This window comes from Brienomyrus brachyistius, unplaced genomic scaffold (assembly GCF_023856365.1).
Source record: "Brienomyrus brachyistius isolate T26 unplaced genomic scaffold, BBRACH_0.4 scaffold84, whole genome shotgun sequence".
NCBI lineage: Eukaryota > Metazoa > Chordata > Actinopteri > Osteoglossiformes > Mormyridae > Brienomyrus > Brienomyrus brachyistius.
The window spans coordinates 336,648-352,521 of NW_026042359.1; the positions used below are offsets into that span (position 1 = coordinate 336,648).

Genomic DNA, 15,874 nt, shown 5'->3' on the forward strand with positions numbered 1-15,874 from the left:
CATTTCTGTGTATCTCTATGTTGGGTGAATGTGTAAATATTTGTTTATGTGTGCATGAGGGTGGGAACGTATGCTTGTATATGTGTATGCCTGTTTGTCTATACGCATGTGTCAGGTTGGGTCCTAGACTCCACCCGAAATAACATCTCGGGCTCTATTCCCCCCCGCCACACTCCCTGCCGGTGGATGGGGCCCCCGGCCGCTGGTGCGTTGGTGGTTCTCGATGTCCAGGGCTGGGTGCTCGGGTGGGTGCTGGCTCGCCCTTGGCGGTTGCCTGGCGGGATTTGGCCCTCCTGGCTCTGTCGGGCCCTTGCTGGGGGGTGGGGGGGCCCTTGGATCTCTGGGCCCAGGGCCTGGTCTGTTCTGGTGGGGCCAGCCGCCGGCGGAGCCTGCGGGCTCGCCGCCACAGCCCCCTGGGGCTCCTGCACGGTGGCTGCCGGATGGCCTCCCTCCGGAGCTCTCTTCTGCCATTTTCTGGGTGAGGGGCTGCTATTCTCCCTGCGGTGGTCCTCCGGGGTCTCTGGCTGTCTGGGGTCCGGGCCTCCTCCGTGTCTGCTTCATGTCCTGAGGGATGGGGCTGTGGCTCCCCACACACACTAAAAGAAAAAGAAAGGCCACTGATCCGCCCACTCCTGCCCGCTGACATCTTATTGGCCATTGGTGGCTGGAATTTCCGCAAAACCAATTGGATTGAAGCCTATGACACCCGGGCCGACCACTGGGTCGATGTAACGCAGGGGCAGGAGATGCTTGGCAGCGTGTACTTAAATGGCTTCGTGTATTGTTTTGGGGGTTTTGATGGCCACAATTTCACCAACACTGTACGCAGATTTGACCCCGTCGCACGGACATGGCAGCACATGGCCCCGATGCACTGGTGCCACTGAAATGTTAGCGTGGCCGTAATTAATGGTTCCATCTATGTAATGGGTGGCCATTTACGCTTCTCGCCTCTAATCATAATCGAGTGATATGACCAAGAAGCCAACGAGTGGACCATCATCCAGCCCATGCATGAGGAGCGACAGGATGCCAGTGCCACCACCCTGAATGGAAAGGTAGGTTAATAGGAGGGCGTCTGACTGTGGTTACCCTCATTTTCTCCTTGAAATTGATTATGTTACATACTCAGTAGCTCGCTTTGTCTTCAAATGCTTGATTTCAATCCATAATTGTTAATTCAGTAAACGTCAGTGTTTAGATAAAACATAAATGACCTTGCATTGTTGCTCTGCATTAGTGGCACATTGGGCAGTGCTGTGGTGTCCAGCTCTGTGTTTTTGCAATTTTGCCCACAGCCCAAGACTTGTGAGATACAATAACTGGTGTTAACATAGGAGCTTTCCCCAATTCCAGTCCTGGAGGGTCAGAATCCTAAACAATTTGCAGATTTCCCTATTCAAACAAACCTAGTGAACTTAATTAGCTGATTAAGCTGCGGTTCACAAGGGAAATGATCACAACTAACTGTAAATTCCCTACCAATGCCCATGTGCTTCCTGTGGTAGGTTCCAGGTTCACCACCACCCTGTACCGAATAAACTTTTATGGAAGATGGATGGATTAAACATCTATTAGCTAAATGTACATTTACGCTTTCTAGATCTCCATCTCCAATCATGTACAGCATAACACACATCACTTTTGAACCATTTTTCCTAGATATATATTTGTGGGGGTAGCAAGGGAGCTCAGACTAATTCCACTGCCGAGTGCTATGATCCACTCACGGGCGAATGGACCTTGATCACCCCAGTGAACACTCGCCGACGTGGCCTTGGAGTAGCGGCATATCAGGGAAAGATCTATGTGGTGAGTGATTCCTTTCTTGTACTCTGAAACAAAGGAGTCAAATCTCAAGATTTATCTGAGACTCATATTTTTTGTCACTGCTGCTGTGTCACAGATTGTAATGCGCTTAAATCAAACAAAAGAATTCAGTGGATAAAATCACCTGCTGGGAAGGCCCATCTCAATACACATACTGTATGCTCCCTGCATATCAGGGTTATAAACGAATATTCTTGGTAGTAAAGCTTAGATTTTTGATTACAGTTATATTCTGTAGTTCCATACATAATTGCTCTGGTTGTTGTTTTTTCCAGGGTCTGACTACAAGTATTATTTTTAGTGCTAATAAAAATAATAAAAAAAGCTATTTTTTTGATGGATGACAGTTTTCACTGAATTGTGCAGGTTTTCTGTTGCCCAAATCCCCTTTTTTCACTGCAGTTATGTTGACATGTATGTTGAACACAAATTAGTTATAAGCTTGTGTAGCTATATAGACAATGGGAGGTTCTGTGCAGCCTGCTATTATAGGGCGATAATTCCTTAAGAGTTCCTGACTTCGAGTAAGGCGATATTTACTTATCCGTTTGGTACCCGAGTGATCACTTACCATTGGTGTCTCCCAGGTGGGCGGTACCAACGGGGCTCATCCAATGTGGAGTATGGAGGTTTATGACCCTGCAACTAACCAATGGCACGCTGCGCCTCCCATGACAAAACCAAGAAGCTACTTCGGCATCGCAGTGTTGGACGGCTTGCTGTTTGCAATGGGCGTCTGATGGGTTCAGAGTCACTGCCAAGGTGGAATGCTATGATGCAGAGAAAGGCAGCTGGTACCGTGCGCAGGACATGATTACGCCCAAGAGGAACTTCAGCTGCTGCACAGTGCCCCCCCGCATCGTACAGTATGCTGCACCTCGCCCACCTGCCCCCATCTGCCTGCCTGGTGGGTAACCAGGTTACGCATCTGCCGGTGTGGCTAGCAGCACTGGACTTAATCAACAGAAACAGTGGACACTAACAAGAATCAGAAACATTCACCAAAATAAGGAAAATGCCTCTTGAATAATGGACTGAGGGAACAGAACTTGGACCTTACAGTGGAGTCAGAGCATAGAGGTTAAGGCACTAGAACAGCTATCAAAATGCAATTATGGCAAGACAATTGCTTTCCTTTGTTATCGGATGCTGTAGTGGTTTGCTCCTGTTGTGTAACATGCCACTTGTTTGCATGCATTTGTTAATTGCCTTGTTCTCTCCAACCATTTCTCTGTCTTAGAGCATCTGCCAAATGAATAATACACAGAGCACAACTATAGCAGAGCTCAGCTGGGACCTCCTGCATGCTTTTACAGCAAGCAATGAGTGTGCTCTTCTAGAACGGATTTAATATCTGGCTACGGTTGTTGGGGACATATGTGTTAGATATGTGAATTCATACAAATAAAGACCTTATATTTGTATTTTTATCACATGTGTTATCACATTAATTTTATGAGTAGTATCTTCATAGAATTTGTGCCGTGTGTGTGGTGTTCTCCATATTAATTCATATCTCAATTAAACATTATAACCAAGATGCAGCCAAAGCCCCAAAAATACATTCTGAATATCAGTCATTTAACAAAAACAATACAGAACAATGTTCTTCGACCTGATCCACAGGAACCCCCAGTCCGTCCACGTTTTTGCTCCTTGCCAGACAGCTGGTGCTGGGGTCCACAAGAAACACTGATAAAACATAATATATATGCAGACCGAATGTCTATGGCACCCCCTAAAGGAGCATCATATCCGTAAAGAACTGGCTTAGGTTTCATGCCACAGGACCCTCCTGAGCATGAAAGCCAGCTTCTGCTTCTGGTTCCAGCACTTAGCCAATCTACTGACCCTTCATCACCGATTGCGGAGTTGGAAACATTCAGGTGGATCAGCTGACCTGCATGCATGCATCCAATCAGAAGCAGCAAATTTCCCTCCATTTTCCCCTTCACCTTCTTTTTCTCTTATCAGCTTACAGTTATATTTCCTGTTACTCATCTCAGTTGGTCCTAGTGAATTAATATTCTCTCATTTGTTAAGTGCTACTATTTATTGTCTTTCTGTGAGTTAAACTGAAGGTTACTTTCCCCTATAGACCGTCTCTTCCTCCTATCAGGCAATCATAGGCCAGTGGGACAGGAGGGAGAGTTCTACCCTTTTTCACTCAGGGTGACTGGAATTTTCCAAACAAACGGGCAGTTACAGAATCCCCCATTTGTTGCAGTCTCCAGAAATGAATGTTATATATGAACCATGTGGTACAGTCTGATTAGACAAAAGCATCCCACAGAGCTGTTTCTGATCTAAATGAACAAATTCTGAATTATGACTCTTGAGCTTTGTTGATTTTAGAGTTTTCTGCCATCTGGAGTAGAAAAAAAAACACATTTATCTCAGAATTCTGACTTATTAAGTCGAAATTCTGATTTTTTTTCCCTCACAATTCTTACTTTATTTCTCATTATTCTGAGTACTTCTCTAACAACCAGCAATTAGTCGGAGACATCACTTCTGCTCCAGCTTTAAGGGTTCAGTGAGATTTGCACACAGCAGCAGACAGGAGCGAAGGCTACAATGGCTGTATCTGCTCTGTCCAGGCATTTTATTATTTCCAATTGTGTGTGTGAATGGTAGCCTACATCGGAACTTGTAATTAATTATCCTGTAAATGTTAAGCTGGTTTGAAATGAAAATGGGCAATAGAACTTATCTCTTGCCTAATAAGTTGTGGTACAAGCATATCTAACGTTAATGCTTCGTGCATTAGACATATATAATATGATGTCTACCATTAATGTAATAACTGCCAATAATGTGCTAATTTTCCCCCTTAATGTAATAAAGGCTGATACAGTAATAACTTACCAATATCATATTTGAATCAAAAACGCATCACATTATTACATTATAGGCTTTATTACACAAAAAAACTGGAAAATTGTTATGTTATTAGCAGTTATATTAACAGTAGTTTACAGTACAGTTTACACAGCAGTGATTAGCTGATACAGACCCTAACAATCGTGACATCACACAATTTCTTTTGACTGCTTATGATGTTTTGCACACTACTGTACACACACGTACACACACACACACACATATATATATATATATATATATATATATATATATATATATATATATATATATATATATATATATATATACACACACACATATTTATATGGTTGATTGCCCACAAAACTCAACTGTGATTAATCAGCCTGTTCTCCAGACCAAAGAACAGTGAAAGCCATTCTAAATTAACCTACAAGAAGCAATTCCTGAACACAAAGAAGAAGATGTGCTACATGTCTTTATGGGGACTCTGCATTCATGTCTATGGGCAAAACCCTAATCCCAACTATGAAAACGTTATCCTCTACCCAGCCCGAACCCACAGTCGTTGCTTTTGTAGTTCTCTCCTACCATTTATATTGTCACAATGAACTATAAGATGTACAAGTAAAAAGTTTGTATATAGTATAGCATGAAAAAGAATAAGAAAACTCAGCCAGAGTGGAATTGTTTATATATATATAAATATATAAAACACTCGTGCGCTCTTGCGTTGTGTACACCAAAAATGACGGTTCCACCATACACTGCGCTAGGCTATATCGAGTGTGATGTTAGCTGCAAAAGACGCAAGCTGATCCCAACTTCACTTTGCTACACGTCCATTGTAAAAGCAGGGCCACAAATAAAACACCACCTACGTCTCTGTGCTCAATTCAAACGGAAAATGTCGCCAAATCCATTCGCCATTTCACTATGTGCTGGCTAGTCATGGCGCGAGCATTAGCTACGGACGCGAACAGCTTCAGCTTATCTTGCCACAATTCAGCTCGACTGTTTAAACTTCAGCCAAACACAACATTCTGTGTTAAGTGAGAATTCTAACGATAAATAATAATTACTTACATCGTTCAATGGGCGCCCTCGGAATATCTGTCCTACCGCTACTCCCATGCACTTCTAACTTAACTCGTCCATCTGTGTGGGGGTGCGCAAGAACGATGGGTGCCGCGAAGCTGCAGGAAAACAAACTTAAAAACCTGCACGGAAATATATTAAACGTGGAGGAGTTAGTCGGCAGAAGTGAGGAATTACAAAAAAAAAAAAAAAAAAAAACGATTTCTTAAGAAAAGATCATAAAACAGGAAAATGGTCAATAGCACATGGAGTGATATTGCACACTGTACCTTGATTGTAACATAACTGCTCTATAATATATAATCGATTATATGCAATAGTGTTCAGGATTTGGGTGAAGTGTACTGTACACAGCACAATAATCATTGTGATAATTCCACACTTGCTGCAATACGTTTTCATTACTGTATTGGGGATATAAGCGGTCCGATAAATACGTACGCCTTGTGCTAAATGTGGACCAAAACAGACGGACCGCCCAGCCCAATTTTCAAGGACTATTCTTGTTCCAAATAATTGCCACAACGGGCCGACCAGATTTAGCCCATAAAATAATGTCCTGTGGACATTTGTTGCTCAGTGGCTTATGTCTAAGGTGGAAACTAGGGAATAAGATACGAACTTTAACCTCGTTCCTGACAGACATGTGAAGGACCGTTTTTGTTTTTCATTTTTAGAAACGTAGCCGAGGAGAAAAAATATGAAAAAAAAAATTATTTATTTTTTTTTATTTCGGGAATTCGTGATTTGACTATTCTTACATAATACAAAACTTAAATTCTAAGATAAGCACGGTATACATTTTCCAAAAGTGATGTTAAAAACACTTGTTCTTCTTGTACAGCTGATTGTGCGTAGAATATATCCCCCCCCATCAATTTCGAGTCTCAAATATAGATTTAAAAATAAACGTTACGGTATCTTAGCAGAATGTGACGCAAAAGTGCGGTTTTTGCGTATTAGAACGTAGCTACACGTCATTTCGAGTGATATAAAAAGGAGAAAGAGACGAGACATCCACATTTTTGAATAATGATGGCACACGACATGGAGCGAGTACTGATGTCCCCGGCGTTTGAAGTGTTCAACAAGCTTCGGCTGGCAGGACAGCTTTGTGACGTGGTCCTCATCGCAGACGGTGTTAAATTCAACGCCCATAGAGTAATTCTGTGTGGCTGTAGCTCCTACTTCCAGTAAGTTGCTGTGGCTCATATATGACGATGCCAAAACAGCAAGGAGTCCGTTTTTTTCTCTCGTTAGCAATGACTTCTCCTTGGCAATAAGGCTCTAGGATGACAGAAAGTTTATATTAATATATATTATATTAAATTATGTTAATGTAGGTCAGTGCTGATCAGAAATATTTTTAAGTATACAGTACCACCTTAACGTTTAACATATAATAATAATAATAATAATAATAATAATAATAATAATAATAATGGTATAAATATATAAAAAGGGGACCATGTCAAACAGGCAAAACAAAGTATTCCGGGGGACTTGCCCACCAGCCCAAGTAAAATATATTAAAGGGGGAGCTACTGTTGGAAAAATAAGAATTAAAGCCACCGGTCCCTAGTTCTTAGATGCCTATGTGATCATCTGTAGCAGGGGGACCTTATCTCTGCTTAATTTCCATTTGGGGGTCCCTGGTTCAGAAGATTTAGAAAACCCCTTATTTAACTTTGCCTGCAAAACCCATATTTATTAGATGAGTCACTTCTGGATTGTGTTTCAGGGCTCTGTTCGCCAGTGACTGGAGTGATTCAGGAAAGCGGGAGTACCAACTCCCAGGCATTTCCCCAGAAACATTGAGGCAGGTCATAGAGTACGCCTACACGTACTCTGTGGTCATCACAGCTGACAATGTGGAGAACCTCCTGGCAGCTGCTGATTATCTCAGTGTCTTGGGCATCGTGCAGCGCTGCTGTGATTTCCTGCATGAGCAGCTCTGCCTCAACAACTGCATTGGCCTTCTTAAAATCGCCGATGTCTACTGTGTAAACGAGCTGCACCAGTCTGCATTCAACTTCATCTTGAAAAATTTCAAGGAGGTTGCCATCAGCTCAAACGAGTTCCCAGAAATAAGTCTTGAACAACTTTATGACATCATAGAGCAGGATGAGCTTAATGTCAGAGAAGAGGATGTGGTGTTTGAGGCCATCCTCCGGTGGATCGAGCACGAGCCTGCCACCCGAGAGGCCCACATTTCAGTCCTATTGCCCAAGGTGAGTATAGTTATACTATGTTCTCATTGACTTGTGTATATAACAATAGAATGCTCATTGAGTGAAGTCCTTATTACTGTAGCTAGAGACTGAACCTCCATTTTCATGTCCCATGAGTCTACAACCAAGGCTTCCAGGTATTACACCTGGGAGGAGAGTGTAACAAATAATGGAAAACAAAACACTCAGATGTCTTACATTAAACAAGTGTTAGCTGACACATCTGAGACTTTCAAAGTAAATAGCTTCAGCTAAAGAAATTAAAATTTGCACTTACTGCTGTATCCTTAATGTTAGGAATTGCTCATCTCCAGAGATTCACAGAAAGCACTAAGGAACTCATGGGAATTCTCTCATTCTCTCATTGTTTCCTGTGTAGATTCGGATGGCTCGTATGGATTCGGAGTACTTCATGAAAATCGTCAAAGCCAACGATCTAGTGAAGGCCAATGCAGCGTGCAGGCCAATTATCACTGATGTACTGAAGATGATATATGATCTCGACAATGAAAGTCCACGATCTGACTTTGAAAGGCCACTGATTCGCCCGCGCCTACCCGCTGACATCTTATTGGCCATTGGTGGCTGGAATTTCCGCACAACAAATTGGATTGAAGCCTATGACACCCGGGCCGACCACTGGGTCGATATAACGCAGGGGCAGGAGACTCGCCAGTCCGGCCATGGCAGTGTGTGTTTAAATGGCTTCGTGTATTGTTTTGGGGGTTATGATGGCCATAATTTCACCGATGCTGTGCGCAGATTTGACCCTGTCGCACGGACATGGCAGCACATGGCCCCGATGCACTGGCGCCGCTGTAGTGTCAGTGTGGCCGTAAGTAACGGCTTCATCTACGTGATGGGTGGCCGTTTAGGCGTGTCGCCTCTGAATATCGTAGAGCGATATGACCCAAAAGCCAACGAGTGGACCATCATGAACCAGCCCATGAACGAGGAGCGACAGGATGCCAGTGCCACCACCCTGAATGGAAAGGTAGGTTAATAGGAGGGCGTCTGACTGTGGTTACCCTCATTTTCCCCTTGAAATTGATTATGTTACATACTCAGTAGCTCGCTTTGTCTTCAAATGGTTGATTTCAATCCATAATTGTTAATTCAGTAAACGTCAGTGTTTAGATAAAACATAAATGACCTTGCATTGTTGCTCTGCATTAGTGGCACATTGGGCAGTGCTGTGGTGTCCAGCTCTGTGTTTTTGCAATTTTGCCCACAGCCCAAGACTTGTGAGATACAATAACTGGTGTTAACGTAGGAGCTTTACCCAATTCCAGTCCTGGAGGGTCAGAATCCTAAACAATTTGCAGATTTCCCTATTCAAACAAACCTAGTGAACTTAATTAGCTGATTAAGCTGCGGTTCACAAGGGAAATGATCACAATTAACTGTAAATTCCCTACCAATGCCCATGTGCTTCCTGTGGTAGGTTCCAGGTTCACCACCACCCTGTACTGAATAGACTTTTATGGAAGATGGATGGATTAAACATCTATTAGCTAAATGTACATTTACGCTTTCTAGATCTCCATCTCCAATCATTTACAGCATAACACACATCACTTGTGAACCATCTTTCCTAGATATACATTTGTGGGGGTAGCAATGGAGCTCAGACCACTTCCACTGCGGAGTGCTATGATCCTCTCACGGGCGAATGGACCTTGATCGCTCCCATGCGCACTCGCCGACGTGGCCTTGGAGTAGCTGCATATCAGGGAAACATCTATGCGGTGAGTGATTCCTTTCTTGTACTCTGAAACAAAGGAGTCAAATCTCAAGATTTATCTGAGACTCATATTTTTTGTCACTGCTGCTGTGTCACAGATTGTAATGCGCTTAAAACAAACAAAAGAATTCAGTGGATGAAATGACCTGCTGGGAAGGCCCATCTCAATACACATATGCTCCCTGCAAACGAATACGCTTAGTAAAGCTTAGATTTTTGATTACAGTTATATTCTGTAGTTCCAGACATAATTGCTCTGTTTGTTGTTTTTTTCAGTGTCTGACCACAAGTATTATTTTTAGTACTAATAAAAATAATAATAAAAGCAAAATATATGATCATAAGAAGTATTTTTTTGATGGTTGACAGTTTTCGCTGAATTGTACAGGTTTTCTGTTGCCCAAATTCCCTTTTTTCACTGCAGTTATGTTGACATGTATGTTGAACACAAATTAGTTATAAGCTTGTGTAGCTATATAGACAATGGGAGGTTCTGTGCAGCCTGCTATTATAGGGCGATAATTCCTTAAGAGTTCCTGACTTTGAGAAAGCTGATATTTACTTATCCGTTTGGTACCCGAGTGATCACTTACCATTGGTGTCTTGCAGGTGGGCGGTACCAACGGGGTTCATGCAGTGCGGAGTATGGAGGTTTATGACCCTGCAATTAACCAGTGGCACGCTGCGCCTCCCATGAGACAACAAAGAAGCTATTTCGGCATCGCAGTGGTGGACGGCTTGCTATTTGCGATGGGAGGCTCCGATGGGTTCGAAGTAACTGCAAAAGTGGAATGTTTCAATGCAGAGAAAGGCAGCTGGTGCCGTGCGCAGGACATGATTACGCCCAAGAGGAACTTCAGCTGCTGCACAGTGCCTGCGCACCCCCGCTTCGTACAGTATGCTGCACCTCGCCCACCTGCCCCCATCTACCTGCCTGGTAGGTAACCAGGTTATCATGTCTAACGTTAATGCTTCGTACATTAGACCTATATAATATGTGCCCTTGAGAGGTAAAGTGGGCTATCCCACAAAAACAAAGTTTTGAGAAAATGAGCTCCAAAGTTGAATTTTTAAAAAAATAATCAGTGTGCCTATACCCTACAATTGATATATATCATAGGTAGCACAGATCTCAGTATATTTAAAAGATAGATAGACCCTCAATAATTAATATTGGACACTAAACTCATTTTTGACTGACATGTGGGATAGCCCACTTTACCTCTCAAGGGCACATATGATACCTACCGTTAATGTAATAACTGCCAATAATGTGCTAATTTTCCCCCTTAATGTAATAAAGGCTGATACAGTAATATCTTGCCAATACCATACTAACATATTTGAATCAAAAACGCACCACATTACTACATTATATACTTTATTACACAAAAAAACGGGAAAATTGTTATGTTATTAGCAGTTATATTAACAGTAATTTAGCTGCTACAGACAGCAGCTATTAGCTGCTATTAACAGCAGTGATTAGCTGCTACAAACCGTAACAATCGTGACATCACACAATTTCTTTTGACTGCTTATAATTTTTTGCACACTACTGTACACACACACACACACACACACACACACACACACACATATATGTACATATATATATGGTTGATTGCCCACAAAAATCAACTGTGATTAATCAGCCTGATCTCCAGACCAAAGAACTGTGAAAACCATTCTAACTTAACCTACAAGAAGCAATTCCTGAACACAAAGAAGAAGATGTGCTACGGCCCTGCTACACGCACACACACACACACACACACACATATAAGGTATCTGTATCTTTGTGGGGACTCTGTTTCCATACGGGAGTTCCAACCCGCAACACAATTAATCAGTGAGGAAATTCATAGTATTATCTCTTGTTATGTTATTTTTTTAAATTATTTATAATGTATTTAAAAGCCTATGGCAAACAGTAAGTTAATGAATTGAAATTACAGGTAACCACGTGCTCAACAAGTGGCTGGCAGGGAACAAGGGAAACGCTACAGACTGACAACAGGGGAGGACAAGAAAGACTGACAACACGTGGGACGAGATGACCAATGACACCTACTGGCCAAACATGGAAGGGACACAGAATGGGACAGTTAAATAACATTGGGATTCCCTGAAGGGTTTGGCATTCCCTGAAGGGTTTGGCATTCCCTGAAGCCAAGCTGTTAATTATTGTACTCCACGCCACCTCTGGTGATTGAATTGCAATGTAATGATTATGTTGTTCTATAATCTTATTGAATAAGTGTTATAAGTTGTTAGAAGTTATTTTTGTATTCTTTTATACTTCATTTTTAACAGTGTGATTTTTGACCTGACAGCTTTGTTTGGCAGTAAAAAGCTTTAAGGGGGCAGTTTAATGGCTCTATACACAGCAATGTGTATAATGGCCAAAGTGTTCTTATTGAATATGCTTAAATTATTTTTGTATACATTTACATTTTTATTTTACAGACTTTATGTAAAGGCAACCAGTGCTTAAAAGTTTAACGTTTAAATAAATGTCTTATTTGGAGAACAATGGGTGGAAAAAATGTTATTTGTTGTCTGAAAACCAAAATAATTTTGAGAGCTTTGTACGATTTGTTAGCAGAATTACCTTATAGACCTGATACACTTTTGAATGCAATATAATTCTCCATGGCAGTAACCCAGCTGACTGGTGGAGCAAGTTCATTTTGTCTCTGCAAGACCTCAAAGTGAATTTGAAGATCATTGTCTCCACAAAGACTATGAAGATTTTCAGGAGATACATGTAATCCACAGTTTCTTCCATTAAACCTAGAGTGCAATCCAACAAAATGTTTCAATAACAAAATTTACATTTCAAAAAGTGGCTTCTGGTTTGTTAGATGGGCAGTGTGCATTCATTAACTACTTGTAGTCATCTAGTTCTTTTTGTAGGACACCCAAAAAGCTGAATACTGTAGCAGCAAACATTTCTGTTGGTAACAGCCATTAAAGAGATTCCTCCGTCCAGAATTGCCCCCTAGTGGTGGAATAATATTGCAACGTAAATAATGGAGATTTCACTTCACTGTATTTTACAGCTAACGAAAATTTAATGTGTGTGTATACATTTTTTGTTTCATACATTTAAATTTGTATATACATTTTTTATATAATAAACATTATAGTTGTTTAAAAGGCGGAAACTTCAATGTACACGAAGTCACCAATAAATTACATCTATTTATCCAACATGTTATATAATATACATACTGTGTTTGAAAACTTTGAAAAGCTTTACGATTTCAGGACAGATCAGCCACTCTATTAGGAACATTACGCTTTTTCGTTGCGGGTGTTAGCTTTGCTGCTGCTATTAATACTAATAATACATTAGCACAAAAAAAGGCTGCATACGCCAAACTACGTCTTGCTTGTAGGTTAAAGACCTTTGACGTTCATTGCCGTGGGAAACTGTGGTTCTAGTGCTAAACCACTACCGAAAAGACTACAAAAGCTGTGTCGGTTAAAATAGAAGCGCCTGTCACGCCCTGCTCGTCCGATCCTCGTGTGTGCCACGCCCCCCTGATTATCCACGTGTGCTTTCCCGATCGTGCCCAGCTGTGTCTGATTATGTTCAACCAGTCCTGTCTTTTTAAGTCCACGTCTTGCCTGATGCCTTTGTCTGTCATTGATGTTGTCAATGCCTGTGTTCCGTCCTGCCCGTACCTATTTTAATAAACCCCTAGTCTACCCCAAATTCTGCCTCCTGCCTGTTCCTGATCGCTCTCGCTGCCTGAGCGATCTCCTGTCCGGCACGTGGTGTGACAGCGCCCCGTCATATTTTAAATAACTTTCTGTGTTGGCTATCGGTTCGGGTCTGTATGGGACAGCTTCTGGATCCGGACCTGGACCGTGGTCCGCCTGTTACCTCTGGTCTAAGTTATTCACTGGCAAATCAGGGTGCGCTTTTCTCAAGAATATTAATTTATCTTCCCAAACCACCCAGCAAAACGCAAATTCGCCACCGGGATGTCCAATGAGCTCCGTACAGGCCGTTTGGAATGGTGGGCATCGTTGGTAGGTTGGTTCTTACTTGAATGTGTATTATTTACAATTGAGATAGTACTTAGTTATTGTCGGTTATTGGGTGTATAATGCTACGTAAGTGGTGATGAGTAAGTTGAATATTATTTGCTGTAAATTAGAAGTAAAAATTCTGAAGTTAAAAGGCTTTGGACCATTAAAATACATTGGATACATGGAAATAATTTACATTAGACATTCAGTTGAAACCTGTAAGAGGAATTATTTTTTATATTGGAAATGAATATGCTTACCTGTACCTTTGAGAAAGAAAATGAGATCAGCTATAAAACAAAAAAATCAATTAAAGAAAATGCCAGAACATCTAACACATTTCCCTGCACCCGGTTTTCTATCGCTCTATCCCGCCTGACAGCGATAACAACACTATTTGAATTTAAATCAGCAAATACTTAAAAGCCATTGATTGGATCATTATTACGGCTCAGCTGCGTTATGCAGCACTAAAGTGAAGTCAGCTGAGTACCTGAATCTCCTGAATGGCCAGGTTATCCCATCAATGGAGTTTTCCTTCCCTAATGGGATTGGCGTATTCCAGGACGAGAATGCCAAGATTCATCGGGCTCAAACTGTCAGAGCGGTTCAGGGAGCACGAGGAATCATTTCCACATATGAATTGGCTACGACACAGTCTTGACCTTAACCGTATTGGAAGTCTTTGAGTACTTAAGAAGACATTACGGAGTGGTTTAACTCATGTACAGTATTTTACAAGAATGAAGAACATATATCACTAATGACACATACATTTAATATAGTTTGCACATGAGTGTTAATATGCGTTATATATTGATATATAAAGCTTGCAGTATATGACTTTGGTAAAAAAGCCAATTTGTCACCCTGTGCTGTGACTGTTCAAGGGCAATTCTAAGGGAAGTTTAAGCTAAAATACAACTGCGAAACAAAGAAGTAATGATTTGAATTGTGTTGCGATAAACACTGATATTGTTTTGTATGAAAAAATAAATCATGAAATATTTTGTCATATTACCCAGCCCTACCCCTGTCAACTCACTTCAAAAAATTCAAACCATCCCTGTTTTATAACCGGCTGTCTGCCTTTAAAAATCTCCTCAAGGCAGTAAAACGTTTTTTTTTTTTTTTTTCCCAACCTTAATATTCCATTATCTGATTTATAAATTGTGTTTATAAACTTTAGTCACAGCCTGATTGCTTGCTGATTGCATGATTTAATCGGAGTATTATGGATATTGTATTGTATTTCCTGCTGTCTCTTGTGAATGTGATTATTTTGTTTTTGTTCTGTTCCACAGACGCTGTTGTACATCAAGGGACCCAGGTGTCGGCTATAAGAAAAAAATCAACACAGGAATTTGTGAGTTGAGGCACCAGGTGAAGCGAATAAGGAACATGGAAAAACAGGAGCAAGTTAAACAGGATAACAGACTGATATTCATTTCTCTTTTCCTTCATCAGTTCCGCACCTTGTTTTAATAAGTGAAGACGTAAGACGGCCTGTTAAACAGGATAGCAGGCGGTTCTTTTGGGTCTTTTATTTTTCTTTCCTTGCTCCGGACCCTCTGCTCACGTTGAAAGTTTGACGGCTGAAGGCCAAATAAGTAATAAGTTTGACAACGTGCTTTTGATATACTTTATTTTATAACCATTACACATAGACGAAAAATTATTTTGTATGTATCAAAAAAGAATTAGAGACGTTTCTTGACTGAATACCCATTAGTCTGTGGCCTGCACCTGGCTGGTATGTTGTAAATAAATGTTATTATAGTCTTTATAATTGTGTACATGAATTGCACGTACACGTTACTATTTAAATGTGAATATTGGTAGTACATAGAAATCACGCACACATACAGTCATGAAAAAGAAAGTACAGAACCATGGTTTTACGCATCAGAACATGTATAGGATTTTGTCTCTGCGTCTACCCCATCTTGCTTTTCATAGCTTTGGGGGGGTCACAGCACAGGGTCACCCATTGTGTGGCACCCCTGGAGCTGGGGGTTAAGGGCCTTGCTCACAGTCCCACAGACATGTGACTGTTCTGCCAAAGCCAGGCTCAAACTAGTGG

General features: G+C 41.4%; 1 protein-coding gene across 2 annotated transcripts; it reads left to right on the plus strand.

The window, feature by feature from the left end:
- The first annotated feature begins 6,754 nt into the window (after window positions 1-6,754).
- Window positions 6,755-12,283, plus strand: LOC125727015 (kelch-like protein 10). 2 transcript variants are annotated; one of them, XR_007388501.1, is made up of 6 exons: window positions 6,755-6,965; window positions 7,514-8,003; window positions 8,383-8,997; window positions 9,602-9,751; window positions 10,553-10,684; window positions 11,706-12,283. XR_007388501.1 is itself a non-coding variant. In XM_049003569.1 (6 exons), the coding sequence occupies exons 1-6, from the start codon at window positions 6,805-6,807 to the stop codon at window positions 11,759-11,761; spliced, it is 1,800 nt and encodes a 599-aa protein (XP_048859526.1). In that variant the 5' UTR covers window positions 6,755-6,804; the 3' UTR covers window positions 11,762-12,283. The 2 variants fall into 2 exon arrangements, 1 of the variants encoding a protein (XP_048859526.1); XM_049003569.1 differs by having other exon boundaries at window positions 10,357-10,684.
- The last annotated feature ends 3,591 nt before the right edge of the window (window positions 12,284-15,874 follow it).

What these genes read in the sequence shown, in the direction of transcription:
- LOC125727015 (XM_049003569.1), top strand. Translation starts at nt 6,805, where the DNA reads ATGATGGCACACGACATGGAGCGAGTACTGATGTCCCCGGCGTTTGAA. An exon ending in GGCTGTAGCTCCTACTTCCA is followed by an intron (nt 6,966 to 7,513) that starts GTAAGTTGCTGT and finishes ATTGTGTTTCAG; the next exon opens with GGCTCTGTTCGCCAGTGACT. An exon ending in TGCCCCCATCTACCTGCCTG is followed by an intron (nt 10,685 to 11,705) that starts GTAGGTAACCAG and finishes TTGAAATTACAG; the next exon opens with GTAACCACGTGCTCAACAAG.